Source organism: Carlito syrichta, unplaced genomic scaffold (assembly GCF_000164805.1).
Source record: "Carlito syrichta isolate Samal-C Ts95f unplaced genomic scaffold, Tarsius_syrichta-2.0.1 Scaffold305718, whole genome shotgun sequence".
NCBI lineage: Eukaryota > Metazoa > Chordata > Mammalia > Primates > Tarsiidae > Carlito > Carlito syrichta.
The window spans coordinates 666,983-681,068 of record NW_007249814.1 but is presented as its reverse complement, the minus strand read 5'-3'; the positions used below and the strand labels follow the sequence as shown (position 1 = coordinate 681,068).

The 14,086-nt window shown below is 36.4% G+C and overlaps 1 protein-coding gene across 5 annotated transcripts in view; it reads left to right on the top strand.

The window, feature by feature from the left end:
- The window catches only part of KITLG (KIT ligand), a 169,933-nt gene that overhangs the window by 68,937 nt on the left and 86,910 nt on the right, over nucleotides 1–14,086 (top strand). For 4 of the 5 annotated variants that reach the window (XM_008062471.2, XM_021714705.1, XM_008062470.2 and 1 more), the window contains exons 5-8: nucleotides 1,295–1,451; nucleotides 2,801–2,884; nucleotides 12,541–12,650; nucleotides 13,620–13,687. In XM_008062471.2, the coding sequence (XP_008060662.1) occupies nucleotides 1,295–1,451; nucleotides 2,801–2,884; nucleotides 12,541–12,650; nucleotides 13,620–13,687 (419 nt within the window). The remainder of the gene's footprint in view (nucleotides 1–1,294; nucleotides 1,452–2,800; nucleotides 2,885–12,540; nucleotides 12,651–13,619; nucleotides 13,688–14,086) is intronic. The other variant, XM_021714706.1, reaches the window with a different exon arrangement.

Genomic DNA, 14,086 nt, shown 5'->3' with positions numbered 1-14,086 from the left:
CTCAGTTGTTTTGGAGATTGAGTTAATAAATATAAAACACTTACAATAGTACATATTAAGTTGGTCAGGTGCAGTGCCTCATGCCTATAATCCCAGCACCTTGGGAGGGTGAGGCGGGAGGATCACTCAAACACAGGAGTTTGAGATCAGCCTGGGCAACATAGTGAGATGTCGTCTACAAAACAAATAATTAGCCTGGCATGGTGATATGTGCCTGTAGTCCCAACTACTTTGGAGACTGAGGCAGAAGGATCTTCTGAGCCCAGGAAATTAAGGCTTTGATGAGCCATGATTGTGCCACTGAACTCCAAGCTGGGTGACAGAGCGAGACCCCAACTCAAAAAAAATAAGAAAAAATAAGGATTGTGCATAGTCAGTGATGGGTAGATGTTTATTATTATTACCTGCGTTTTTTCATAATCATTCATTTATGTGTCCCTACAATATAACTTTTATTTGCCTTTTAAAATTTTATATAAACTAATCATACTATTTTTATTCTTTTGTTACTTCTTTCACTAAGTGTTTCGTTTACAAGATATATTCACTTTGAGACACATAACTGTATTTCATTCTTTACTACTTATAGAGTACTCCATCAATTCAATATATCACTATTTATTAAACCACTCTGTTAATTGACATAAGGGTCACAGACATTGCTGCTAAGAACTTTCTTATGTGTCATATGGTGCATACATGACAAGGGTTTCATGAGAGTGTTTATCTGGGAGTGGAATTTCCAAATACAGGATGTGGGCACATGTCCGACTTTACCAGATAGTATCAGTTGTATCAGCTTACATTATATCTACTAGCAATACATTAGCATCCCTTTTACTCTGTGTCCTTCCCAGTATTTACAATCACCAGACTTTTAAAATTTGGGGACATTGCATTTGTTATGGAGGGATTTTTTTTCTTTTCTAAAGACTGGAAGTCCTCATAATGGAGAGGCCTTTTAAAAATTAATACTTCTGTTTTAATGAGACTCTCTAAATAAAAATGACCCCAATTGGTTGTCAGGATTATCTCATTGCTATGACATTTTGTTCACTGAGACTTGCTTCACCCCTTTGCTTTTGTCACGAGGTAAGCCTCAGACTCAACTCGAGATTACTAGCCTGCATTACCAGTTTGAACTACATACATTAAAATGGCTGTCTTAGAATGTTAGTTTTAAGAGTTCATATACTGGAATCTTAAAAGGACATGTTTATAGTTCATTATCTTGACCTCAGTTAAGTCTGTGTACCCTTTGAAAAATACCATCATGTTGTTTTTTTCCTTCTAGAATGTAAAAAAATCGTCTAAGAGCCCAGAACCCAGGCACTTTACTCCTGAAGAATTCTTTAGAATTTTTAACAGATCCATTGATGCCTTCAAGGACTTTATGGTGGCATCTGAAACTAGTGATTGTGTGGTTTCTTCAACATTAAGTCCTGAGAAAGGTAAGACTTAAGCATTCCCAGTTCACATGTAAATAGCAAGCTTGGATCTTACCGTGCAGGAAGAATGTGCCTCTGAACGAAATATATGTATAGCTATAAAACATAAAAAAGCGATTATCAGTGACACAAAATAAACTAGTAATTGTAGATTTGTTGATTTCCAAGCTGGCCAAAACAATACTCATTTTCAGATTAAAGAACTGTGTGAGTAAACGGTATGTGAAATGGTCATTCATATATATTTTTTTAAATTTTTATTTTAAAGATGTGGGGTACAATTCAGGGTTTGATATACAAATGGTCATTGTACAGGTAAAGTTTGGGCCTCACTTTGGTACCCACTTCACCTGGTTTGATATCAGGTACTCTTATTGATTGTGTCCCTCCCCCTCCTCCTGGTGGTTTTCCACTACTGCCAATCCCTTTCTTGTAATATTATGTGAATTGTTCAGGGTCTACTTATGAGTGAGAGCATGTAATACTCAGTTCTTTGCTTCTTTGATAGATCACTGAGTATTACAGACTCTAAATCCATTCAAGTTACTGCAAAGTTTATGATTTTATCCTTCTTTATGGCTGCATAATTTTCCATTGTGTATGTGTACCACATTTTTTTTTTAACCCAGTCTACTTTCAATGGGCAGCACAGTTGGTTCCATGTTTTTGCTACTGTGCATAGTACTGCAATAAATATGCATGCGCTAGTATCTTTTTTGTTGTATTATTTGAGTTGCTCCAGGTATATTCCCAGAAGGGGGGTTGCTGGGTCATATGAAGGTCGATTTTTATATCTTTTAGGAATCACCACACTGTTTTCCAACAGAGGTTGTACTAGATTACACTCCCACCAACAGTGTAAAAGTGTTCTTTTTTATTTTCTAATATTTGCTAGTAATGTACAATTACATTATTCTTCTCCTCCAGTCTTCTTGATGTTCCCTTCTCAAATCTCTTTCTTAAGGATCTAATTCTAAGCTTTGAATTCTGATCCTCCCCAGTCACTTTGTATGGAGAATCTTTTTTCCCCTCACTGGATTACTATAAACAAAAATAATTTCATTGTTTTTATAATTTTATTGCTTTAAAAAAATGAGAAATTACCAACAATTTGTCACTGTTCATTTTTATTAGCATGTGTATGCAATAAATCTTTGTTATACAAGGTGATTCTGGTGAGCTTTTTAGTAAAATAGAACAGCAAGACTCAATATGAAATAAATAGGATCTAAATTATCTAGATTTGGGAAGCAGACCTGACAAGTACTCTGGTATTACACCTTACCTTTTGGGAACTCTGTAATTCATATAAGTCACCATGCAACACTGACACATTATTGCTTTCTATTTAGATTCCAGAGTCAGTGTCACAAAACCATTTATGTTACCCCCTGTTGCAGCCAGCTCCCTTAGGAATGACAGCAGTAGCAGTAATAGTAAGTACACATGTCTGATTTAATGCATGCATGGCTCCAAGTAGCATCTATAGGAGTATTGCATGGGCTTCAAGGAAATTTTGACTATTATTGCTATGAATACTGTTCTGTTACTGTTATTCCTCTTATGGTCTTCCTGAGACTTAAGTTTGTAGAGTTGGGTTTCCCTAGAGCTTGAGATGATGCTTAAATAATTGGGCTAAGTTTTCTGCTAAGATTATTTTAGATAAGGCATGAAATTAATTTTAGAAACATGATTTTCACCTTTTTCATTGTAGACATACAATACATTTTGTGTGAAATGAGCCTGACAGAAATGAAATTTTAAAATTTAATATACAGATCCTGGTTGTGTAGAATTCTACAGATAATTTCAGTTTTGTGTATATCAATATTTACTACTGTGTGTTTGTAAATTTGACGATTTTGTTTATTTAACTATAAAATTATATATTTGAGGAAGAATATGCTTATTTTCATAAAATGTATATCCTCCTTGGCCAAGAACCTGGTTCCCTGGAAGACTATGTTCTCTTTTCAAATCCAGGCAAAGGTTGTTACAAAGGTTATTATTGGATTTACTAAATACTTGCTAGCTTCATGGAAAGTGTCGGAAGAAAATAAAATCATCTTGTGATCTTAGCTTTAAAAGTCATCCCTCTATCACTGAAGCAATGCCCTGTGCCCCACCTCTTAATTACTGTCTGTCTAAGTCTCAATGTCACATAGTGAAGCCACCCTCATCTCACCATCCCAGGCATTGCCACATTGTTTCCTCAATGCCTTAACTTTTTCCTTTTGCCATATATAAGTTCATATAAATTTCAGAATATTTTATGTTTTTAGTTTTTATATATTTTATAACTACATGTAATTTTGAGTGGATTGCATCTCTTTCTCATGTACTGCTTTCTGCCTTCAAGTCTAACATGTCTGGCATTAAAATGTCTACTTTTGGGGGGTTAGTATTGCCTTTACTTCAAACCAGTCTGTGTTGCTTTACTTCAGATGTGTTTTTTGTAAACAGCATGTATCTCCCTATGTAAAAACAATTGTAACCAAGACTGGTAATCTTTGCGTTTTAACCATTTTAGTTCACATACAACTGTTTTATTTTTATATGCACACACATATATACCTGCAAATATATGTGTGTACTTATTTCTACCACCTGACTTCATGCTTTGTATTTGTAAAACCTGGAACGGAGAACTCAGAAAACTCAACTATGCAAACTCAGATTTCTAACCTACAGAGCTGTGAGACAATAAATTTTTCTTTTTCAAGACCCAAAAAAAAAAAAAGAAAATCATCCCTTAAGACTTATAAATGGGGTATTGTCATTTGTTCAGGAACCTAAAAGACCTATCTATAAAAAGGAGTAACTAATGTATTAAGAATCCAAGACAGTCTATAATTCAGAATTTTTTTAAAAAACCCTTCTAATATACAACTTACTTTAGAATTTTTGATGCCAAAACCTGACCTGAAATGAGATGAGGCTATTTATCCTTCTAAAAATGAATGTTTATACATTTCACTGCAGAGATATTATTGTGTTTATTATAGGATGCTAGCCAGGACTCAAGGGGGATAGCATATGTTATACAAAATTTGTAGGACAGAATCTTCTAAAGTTTGAAAATCTGAATTACATATATAGCAGATCTAAAGTTTAAAAAAGGGACTAGGGCCTAGTATGTGTGTTGGTCAATTAAGTTTTTTGTTTTTTTTTTAAGAAACCAAGATTTTTGGCTTAAATTCTCTGCTTATAGTTCATTGATTTCTAATCTTTATTATTTCCTTCATTCTATTTGCTTTGGGTTTAATTTACTGAACTTGTTTTAGCTTTAAGTTGGAAAAATTAGGTCATTGGTTTTAAGTGATTTTCTTCACTAATTATAAACACTTAAAGGTAAAAATTTTCTTGTAAGCACTATGTTAGCTGTATCCCACATACTTTTATATGTTGTAGTTTCATTATCATATTTTTCTAAATTTTAAAAAATTCTTCTTGTGATTTCCTCTTTGATTCATGGGCAATATAAAAGTAGGTTGTTTGATGTCTAAAAATTTGGGGTGTTTCTAGATATCTTTTTGTTATTGGCTTGTAAATTAAGTTTGTTATTGTAGGAAAACATACTCTATAATCTTTTGAAATGTATTGAGACTTATTTTATGTGCATTATTCAGCTATTGAGTATAACAGTCTGAAATATGGCCAAAGTGATTGATAGAGGTTTTCATATCTTTCATTCCTTATTAAATTTTTTATCTAATTTGTTAACAATTCTGAGAAAGAAGAATTAAAAATATTTTCTTTTTTTGTAGATATGTGTGATTCTGTTTTTGGTTCTGAGTTGTTTGCTTTATATGTTTTGAAGCTCTATTATTATATAGTTATACATCTATTATTGTTATGTTTTTCCTGATTAAATGACCTTTTAATTTCACTGAAATATCCCTCACCACCTCTGGTAGTGCTCTTTGTCTTGAGGAGTTATTTAGTCTGATATTAGTAAAGCCTATCTTTCTTTTGCTTACTGTCTTCATGGCATGTCTTTTGCTTTCCTTTATTTTCAACCTATTGTCTTTATTTTTAAAGTACATCTCTGGTAGGTAGCATATAGTTGGTTCTTGATATTTTATCTAGTAGATCTCTGATTTTTTTGTTAGAATGTTTCATCCATTTATATTGTTGCTGCTGGTGAAGAGAATCTTTTTTTTTTTTTTAATTGGAAAATGGCTTTATTTTGTCTTCCATGTAGCAGGTACTTTTACTAGATATTAAATTTTGGGTCAGTGGATTTTATTTTTCTTAAAATGTCACTCTTGGACAGGTGTGGTAGTTCACGCCTGTAATTCCAGCACTTTGGGAGGCTGAGGTAGGAGGACTGTTTGAGCCCAGGAGGGTGAGATCTGCCTGGGCAACATAGTGAAAACTCATCTCTACAAAAAATTAGCTGGGCGTGGTAGCATGTGCCTGCAGTCCCAGGAGGTTGAGGTTGCAGTGAGCCATGATCATGCCACTGCACTCCAGCCTGGATGACAGAGTGAGACCTCACTCAAAAAAAAAATAAAAAAACAAAGTCACTCCATTGTCTTCTTGCAGCTATTGTTTCTGAAAAAAGAAGTAGCCATCAATTGTTTTTCCCTGTAAATATTGTGTCATTTTTTCCTCTGCTTTCTTTAAAATTTTTCTCCTTTGTAGCAGCTTAATTAGAATACACCTTGGGGTGGTTTTCCTTCTAGATGTTTGTTAAACTTTTTAGATCTATGTTTGTTTACCCCAAATTTGGAGAAAATTTGGTCATACTTTCTTCAAATATTTTTTCTCCATTCTCTCTCTCTTGTCTTTCTGAGATACTAATCCTGCATATTTTAAGCAGCTTGATATTGTGTCATAGTTCAAAGAAGTTTTGTTCATGTATTAACCTCTTTTCTTTCTGTTCTTCCGAATGAGTAGTTTCTACTTGTCTTTTTTTAAGTTCACAGATCTTTTTTTCTGCTGTCTCTAATCTGCTGATTTTTTTTAATCCAGCAAATTTTTTATTTCTAAATTTATATTTTGTGTTTTAAGTTTTCAGTTTTTTATTGCTGATATTTTCCATCTGCATGTTATTTTCCATCTGCATGTTCGTTATGACAATATTTTCTTTTTTATCTCTTAAACATAATTATAATAGTTATTTTACAGTTCTTGTTTCTTAATTTCAACCTGTAGGTCATCTTAGGGTCAGTATCTATTGATTCTTTTTCTCCCTGATTATGGATCACATTTCCTTTTAAATGGTTAGTAGTATTTGAATATATGCTAGATATATAGATATTGTGTTGTTGCATGTCTTCTGGACTTTTTAGCATTTCTTTAGAGGTTGTTGAGTTTTGTTCTGGTAGGAGGTTCAATTACCAGGAAATGACTTTATCTTTTCTGTTAGACTTATTTTAAACTTCTTAGAGATCAGGGAAGGTAGCCTTATTCCTAAGGCATGGAATTTTTTAGATATTTCTAGAGTGCTCAGAAAATCTCTCTAATTTTGCTTGTCAGAACCTCTTTGTCCCCCATTGATGAGTGACTACTATGATCTCTGTTAAGATTATAGCTTCTGGCTGGGTTTCAGTGGCTCATGCCTATAATCCTCATACTTTGGGAGACTGAGGCAGGAGAACTGCTTCAAGACCAACCTGAGCAACAGAGTGAGACCTTAGCTCTACTAAAAAAATTAAAATTTAGCCAAGTGTGGTGGTACCTGCCTGTTGTTCCAGCTACTCAGAAGGCTGAGGCAGAAGGATCACCTGAGCCCAGGAGGTAAGACTGTGGTGAGTGTGATCATGCCACTACACTCTAGCCTGGGTGATATAGTGAGTCCCAGACTCAAAAAAAAAAAGAAAAAAAAAAGATTATACCTTCCCAAAAGTTGTATTTTGTTAGGTGTTATAATGTCAGCCTGTGTGTTTATACCAGTAACTTAAGGAGACTCCTCCAGAGCTTTTTGGTATTCCTTCTTTGCACAACTCTCTTCTTGCAAGTAGCCCATATCTACCAACTCCAGCCACACCCACAGCCCTGAACATCAGTGTTTGCCTCCCTGTCTCAGTGATACCATGTTGCCTTTGGACTCTGTCTTTCATATCTCCAACTATAGGTGCCTCCCAGCCAAAAGAGCTGGCAGCCAGAAAGCTGGGACAAATAAGGACCTCACTTTGTGCATCTCCCCTCTCAGAAATTATACTTTTGTGCTCTTGTTGGCTAATTTCTGAAAATAGTTCCCTCAAATAATGTGTCCAAAAATCAGTTATTTAGGGAGAGCTAGCCTGTTACCATCATGGTTGGAAACAAAAGTCTTTCCTACTGACTTTAAAAGACAAAGTAAATATAGAATACCTATTCCATCCCATGCCTTTGAGTCTGAGGGTACTTTTTAAATTGCAAAAATGAATGGACAGCCTTCTTCTTTGTTCATTTTTGTTTTCTTTTTTTCTTTTTTTTTTTAAAGTTGAGTCTTGCATGGTCTGCAACTTTTGACTAGGTGGTGTCCCTCATGAATATGCCACTTAGATATCTATGCACATGACAAGCTTTTGAGGTGCTCATATTCTAAGAAAAACAGATGTAAATAAAATACTCATAGTACAGCATATAACACATATCAGAGAATTATGTACATTTTTTCAGTTGTAACATAAATGAGGTAGAACTGATTTTTGGAGAAGGGTCAGGGAAATTTGAAGAATGCATGCTTGTTTTCAAGAATAAGACTTAAAAGCTGGCCATGTCAGTCAGAGGAATAGAATGTATGAAGATGTATTTCAGAGATGAGAGTGGGTAAGGAAGAATCATGAGATAATATACACACCTATGAGTTATCCAAAGGGAGTTATATTTACAAAGGAATAGTGATAGCTCTTTATGACAAGCTAAAAGATGTTTCAGTTTGAGATTCTTACAGATAGTACTTGAATGATATAAAAAAAAAATGCTGCCTTTGACATTGCCTTATACATCTTCCAGAAATAGTCTTGACTCAGCCTGCCTGGACTCATACCCAGGCAAGTCGAACTCTCTTGACTTTTCAACCAAGTGGAGGATGCTAATATCTCCTTCACAAGGTTTCTGTGAGTTTTAAGTGAGTTAATACACTTTTGCTTGGAGCCATACTTGATGTCTAGTAAGAGCTTGCCATTAATTGTTAGAACAATTAATTAGATGCCATAAAGACCATGGATCAGTATATGGTGATCCTGTAGAGAACTCTGGATGTGAATCAAGGAAGGATGCCCATTTGTCTGTTTCCTAAATGCCAAGAGATCCATGTTCACAGGCATGGTGCCTCTAAACAGGCTCACTCTAAAAAGTTTAGCAAAATGGTAGCACCGTTTTTTGTGTTCTATATTTCCATAGGTGTTGGTTATTGTAAGTGGAACCAAACAAGTCAGCTCCTAAGGTTTTGGGACAGTGGACTGTTTTAGTAATCATGAGATATGATTAAAATGGTCATAACCCAGGATTTAGTATTATTCATATCCCATCCAGATGAGCTCCCTCTCCCCACCAGGTCTCTGCAGATAGTCTTTGCATAAAACCAAATCTTTGTTATCAGCTTGGGCTTTGGCCCCTAATACTCTTCCTTGGAAGTTTGAGGCATACAGTTGAAATCTCATGGACTTCTTGGGGATAGTTACAATGGCAAATACTGGAAGTCCTCCCCTAGGGATGTAAGCAAGTCTCTTCTGATAAAGTTGTTTCTCTCCCCCTGCAAGAGGAATAATACTATCCTGATGAACCCAAGGCCTGGTTCTTTAGCTCTATGCATGAATAAGTAAATAACAAAATGGAGGCAGCATTGACCTCTACAGGAGGTGAAGCTCAATCACCTGTGGGTCTTTTCTCCTCCCTACCTGTGTTGTTCCTCTCCCTCCTCTTCTTACAGGATAATTGCTGCTATGTCTTAAGAGGAGGGACTCCCCAAAAATGAAATTATCTTTTGGAGGGCAGGACCCTTGTAGTACAGGCATCCCGTGCTAGGTGAGTGTTCTAGGAACCCATCCGCATCTGTGTACCAGCTGGCATTGTTGTGAGAGGCTGTGTTCCGCTTCAGTGAAAATTTCTGGAGATTCTTTCAACATGTTTGCCCATTTCATGATTGGTGATTTTCAAGAGCACCTGCCTGCACGCTGCACTGCGTGTTCCACAGTTTCTGACCAAAAATGGCATGACCCCCTGTACCCCACCCTTCCTAATTCACCCAATCTTGCCCTGAGCGACTTATTTTTGTTTACTCGGGTGTAAAAAGTCCTTCAAGAAAAACATTTGGCTGATATGGAAGAGGTGAAACAAAAAAATGGGAGAAGCGCTAAAAAGCAACAAAACTGACAAGTTCAAAAACTGTTTTGAGCAGTGGAAAAAGCATCTTGATAGGTGTGTTGCATCAAACACAAAGTACTTTGAAGGTGACTGAAGTTTTTAAACATGTAAGGATAAATATGAAATTTCCGGGGCTTTTTTTATGACCCCCCCTTCCCCCATAGTCAGATTCCAGGATTTTCTTTGGCTCATAGTCCTGGGAGTGGAACTGTCAACGTGGCTATGAAGTCACAGTGCTCAGAGCAAGTGCAAGCTTTCCTTAATGAGGCCTCCCACACAGTTTTGTTTGAAGCCCCTTTCTTAGGTGCTGTCCTCCTGCCTGAGAGAGGTATTGAGTAGCAAGTTCTAGAACATCTTTAGTAAGCTTTTCCTACCTTGGCTAGTGAGTATACTCTTTTCTCTGGTCTGAGTGGTGAAATCCAAGATGCGGATTTGGTCTTTGGATAGATCAGGAAGAACAGGATGTTTGGCTGCCTTGATTTCAGGGCATCTGCCCGACCACACATACAGAACGGATGTCTCCATAGTACCACCCTGGCTCATCAGAATTTTCCATTGGGTTTTGGAGACAAAATATTACTTGCTTTCTTTGTCCTCTCTGAATACATTGGCTAGGGCCCCTCAAGGAGATCTTCTAGTCAAATCTATCATCATTACACGCCAGTAATCCCAGTAGACAGTGGGAGCCACCACAAGTTGACCGTCAAGGAAAACCACAGATAGCCAAATTATTTCTTATTTTGCTTTGTGATGTGGTCTCACTGTATTGCCCATATTGGTCTTCAACTCCTGGGCTCAAACAATTCTCCCACCTCAGCTTCCCAAGTAGCTGGGATTACAGGCATGTGCAACCATGCCCCCAAATTATTTATTTACAGATGGTAATATTAAAATCCCTAAAATGATAGGAATTACTTATAACTATGAATTCATTTCTTAGAGAAAATACTTTTATAGAAGGTGGTTAAATCCCAGACTAGCCCACATAATGTGATATAGTCCTTAAAATAATCATGTTATTGTCATAATAATACTGCTTTAGTTATAGCAAGTCCTATCTTGTAACTCAGATTTATTCTGGTGAGAAAATTCATATTGGGTTTCAATTTGAAATGTGTGAAACATATCTCACGTGGACTACAAGATGTGGGGTGGGCCAGAAGAACTGTTAGTCTCATTTTACAGAGGCACTTCATGTTTATATGAGTAGACAATCCCACTTCCCACAATTCCCTACCTGAGAACTGCCTGAACTATACACTTTACCCCTCCCTCAGTCTCCGCTCTCACCAACACACACACATGCATGTGAGCATACATGCTAACATCCTATCATTACAGTCTCTTTGAAAACGTAGGCATTATAGGAATCAGAATTAGAGAATTTCCTGCTCCCAGTTCACATATGGTGGGAGAATGGGCAATTCTTGTTTTCCCCAAAGTAGATAAAATCTGTTTGTTACTTCTCAAGTTAAATCCATGAATTTATTTTTTCTCTGTTAAATGCTGATACACAATAAATTATTTCTTTTGTATTATATATTTTAGGTACTTTATAGGTTAAGTAGGTTAAGTATCTACTTGCTAAGTAATAGATATACAACGACTAAGTTGTTCTTTGTAAGAAGACATATAGAAAAATCTGTCAAAATGAGTTTCCCCTTAGGAGGAAGAGATGGCTTGCAGGAGATGTGTTTTGTTGAGCTTGTCATTCTGCTTCTTGTGAAAGAGTAAGACAAATTCAAGGAAGGTGTCCAAAGCCAATCCCATATCTTCTATCTCACTTAGTTACTTATTTAGAATTTATCAATATGGGGCAGCACTGGGGCTTTCAACAATTCTTTTGTGTTAGGCTCTAGCTTTCCAACATAAAAAATCTGAAAAATCACACCCTTAGTACCTTCGTGCCTGGCACAGTGACATCCAATTAGTATGTATTGAAGATTCGAATAAAGAAACAGCCATGTTTCTAAGCATGGGATTCCTAGAAATACTATACCCACAGTGCACATATAAATATTAAGTATTTGCAGCAGGCCAGACATAGCTGAATGCATACAGACCCTAATCCAGGTTGCAAAATGTCATTTCTAAAATTTCTGGGCAAGCTGTCAAGAGCGATAAAGTGAAAAGACATTAAAAGATAAAGGCACAGGAGATAGATTTGCTTGATAGTATAAATTATTCCCACCCTCCCACCCCCAGGAATACATCAAGTCTCTTTTCCACATGCATCAACATTAACCAAGTCAAATCTCTATCTCTGGGGTTTCTTTCTTTTTTTGATGCACTCATCTTTTGGAGATTTCATGGACATATATTGTTTTTGTTTTTTATTTTAAAGATATGAGGTACAATTCAGGATTAGGTATACAAGTGGTCATTGTACAGATAAAGTCTGGACCTCCCTTTTGTCCCCACTTCACCTGGTTTGAGGTCACATACCCTTATTGCTTTTATGTGCCCCCCACCTCCCCTGGCCTGTTTCCGGCTACTGTCAAACCCCATTCTTAATAGTATTATGGTAAATGTTCAGGCTCTGCTTATGAGTGAGAATATGTGATAGTCAGTTCTTTGTTTCTGTGATAGATCACAGAGTATGATAGACTCTAAACCAATCCAAGTTGCTGCAAAGTTCAAAACAATACTCAGCAGGAAAATCAGCCTTTTGAATACTTTAAACAGATATAGGTTGAGAATGTATTGTGGAAACAATTAAGGATAACCACAGCATAAGAGCAAAACCTCTAGGATGGATGCTGTATTCACCATTGTGTTCTTTAAATTATAGGGAAAGCTGAAAATTCCACTGAAGACTCCAGCCTACAATGGGCAGCCATGGCGTTGCCAGCATTCTTTTCTCTTGTAATTGGCTTTGCTTTTGGAGCTTTGTACTGGAAGGTAAGTGTTATTCTTTTCTTTTTTCTTTTTTTTTGAGTTGGAGTCTCACTCTGTCGCCCAGACTGGAGTGCAGTGGCCGCTCCTGGCCACCGGAGCCTCGACCTACTGGGCTCCGGCGATCCTTCTGCCTCAGCCTTCCAAGTAGCCGGAATTACAGGCATGCGCTACCACGCCCGGCTGATTTTTCGATTTATTGTAGAGATGAGGTCTCGCTGCCCAGGCGGGTCTCAAACCCACGGGCTCAGGCAATCCACTCACCTCAGCCTCCCAAAGGCGCGGGATTACAGGCTGAGCCACCGAGCCTGGCTCTTTTCTTTTTTCTTGATCACTCAACTTTACATATTTACTTGTTCATATCATATTTACATAAATAATTAACAAATTTTCGTTTTCTGAGAATCTTATTAAGAAAACAATGAGTGCTACCTTAACTTAGAGTTTCAACAAAATTTACATTTTAGAAAGATTTCCTCCTTTTTGCATTCTGTCTAGAGAAAATCTCTCTAACTAACAATCAACACTTATTGGGAACTGGTTTTAATGGCCTGAACTGAAAGAAAGTTGGTTAAAAACCATATGATGTGCTTAAAAGCCAAATAGAAATGCTATTTGTATCCTGTGCTATTTTTTAAAATTTCTCTTCCTTTAGTTCTCTTCTTATTAAAGCCTGTCTAAAATTTTTAAATGTGCTGAATCATTGTGACTCAGCTTTTTGAAATGCTTTTGAATTTGATTACTATTTAAATCTGTCAGTTTCTTTATTACTGTTTAACCTCCAACATCCTAAAAATGATGAGTCAAAAATTCCACACAGTTTTATTTTTTATTGCAAAAATATTTTGCATGCTACATGCTGAAAAGACTTATTGGAGTTATTGACATAAAAGATAAAAATGAAAACTACTTACCTCTTAATTAGCATACCAATTCACTGACATTTTTCCAACATATTTCATTGGTTTTTTCCAGAAGAAACAACCAAATCTTACAAGGACAGTTGAAAATATACAGATTAATGAAGAGGATAATGAAATAAGGTATTTTGCTTTGCTAAATGGGTGCGTGAGTAAGAGTGACATTGCCATTTTGCATACTGTGCACATGCTCATCTTGTCTTTCAGAAGCTGTTCATTCATGACCTCCATTCCCAACCATTGAGTCCCAGCTCTCTATCCTTGTTTCTGACCTCCCTTCCATCCTTTATCTCTATTTTTCTGTAGAAAACCTTCACATAATTGTGTCCATGACCCTTCTTAGGGTAGCAGAAAAGGTCACCCCTGCTTTCTTATTCTAATAAGCAATAGAATCCTGCTTTGACTCCTGGTCAGAGAGCTCCAGAGATACATTTGCTTACGTTCTTTGTTTTCCACACTTTTGCAAAAACATTTTGATTCATTTCTCAGAGTCTTTTCCCAAGCTTACTCTTTTGGTAATAG